Source organism: Dipodomys ordii, unplaced genomic scaffold, assembly GCF_000151885.1.
Source record: "Dipodomys ordii isolate 6190 unplaced genomic scaffold, Dord_2.0 Scaffold78, whole genome shotgun sequence".
NCBI lineage: Eukaryota > Metazoa > Chordata > Mammalia > Rodentia > Heteromyidae > Dipodomys > Dipodomys ordii.
Genome location: NW_012267294.1, coordinates 2556037 through 2556617, shown reverse-complemented (window position 1 = coordinate 2556617; position 581 = coordinate 2556037). Strand labels below are relative to the sequence as shown.

Below are 581 nucleotides of genomic sequence, written 5' to 3'. Positions count from 1 at the left end.
CCGCCCCGCCCCACCCTCACCTCGCCTTCCCTGCCCCGCCCGGCGAGAGGCGGCGGCGGCTGCGGTCACGTGTGCTGGGAGCCGCCAAGTGCGCCCGCTTTTGCGACGCGGTGACAGCCAAATGGTGCGACAGGCGGAGCGGCAGCCGCGGCCGCTTCACCCCTCACGGAGAGGTTTGAGGCGGCTCCCGGCGTCGCTTGGAGGGAGCGTCTGAGCGGACGGAGCCCGGTGCGGGCGGCGGCGGCGGGCGGCGCGGGGGAGCCGCTCCGAGGGCCCTCGCTCCCCGCCGCTCTCCATGACCCGAGCGGAGTGAGCCGCGCCTCCTGCGGGGCTGCGCCTCCATGAACCCCTAGCGTTTCTTTCTCTTTTTTTCGCCCTTCTTTCTCTCCTCGCCGCGGCTCGGGGTCCCGCCTTTCTCCCTTCGCCCGCGGCGGCGGAGGCGTTCAGGTGCGGAGTCCGGAGCGGAGCGCAATGGCGTCCAACCCCGAACGGGGGGAGATCCTGCTCACGGAGCTGCAGGTAAGGGCCGCGGCCCGGCGGGAGGCGCCGGCCCCGGACACCCCGGGGACACCCGCCGCGGG

General features: G+C 74.7%; 1 protein-coding gene across 2 annotated transcripts in view; it reads left to right on the top strand.

The window, feature by feature from the left end:
- Window positions 1-270: 270 nt before the first annotated feature.
- The window catches only part of Pkn2 (protein kinase N2), a 122076-nt gene continuing 121765 nt past the window's right edge, over window positions 271-581 (top strand). Inside the window, exon 1 of one of the 2 annotated variants that reach the window (XM_013024714.1) lies at window positions 271-519. In XM_013024714.1, the coding sequence (XP_012880168.1) occupies window positions 472-519 (48 nt within the window). In that variant the 5' untranslated portion in view covers window positions 271-471. The remainder of the gene's footprint in view (window positions 520-581) is intronic. The other variant, XM_013024713.1, reaches the window with a different exon arrangement.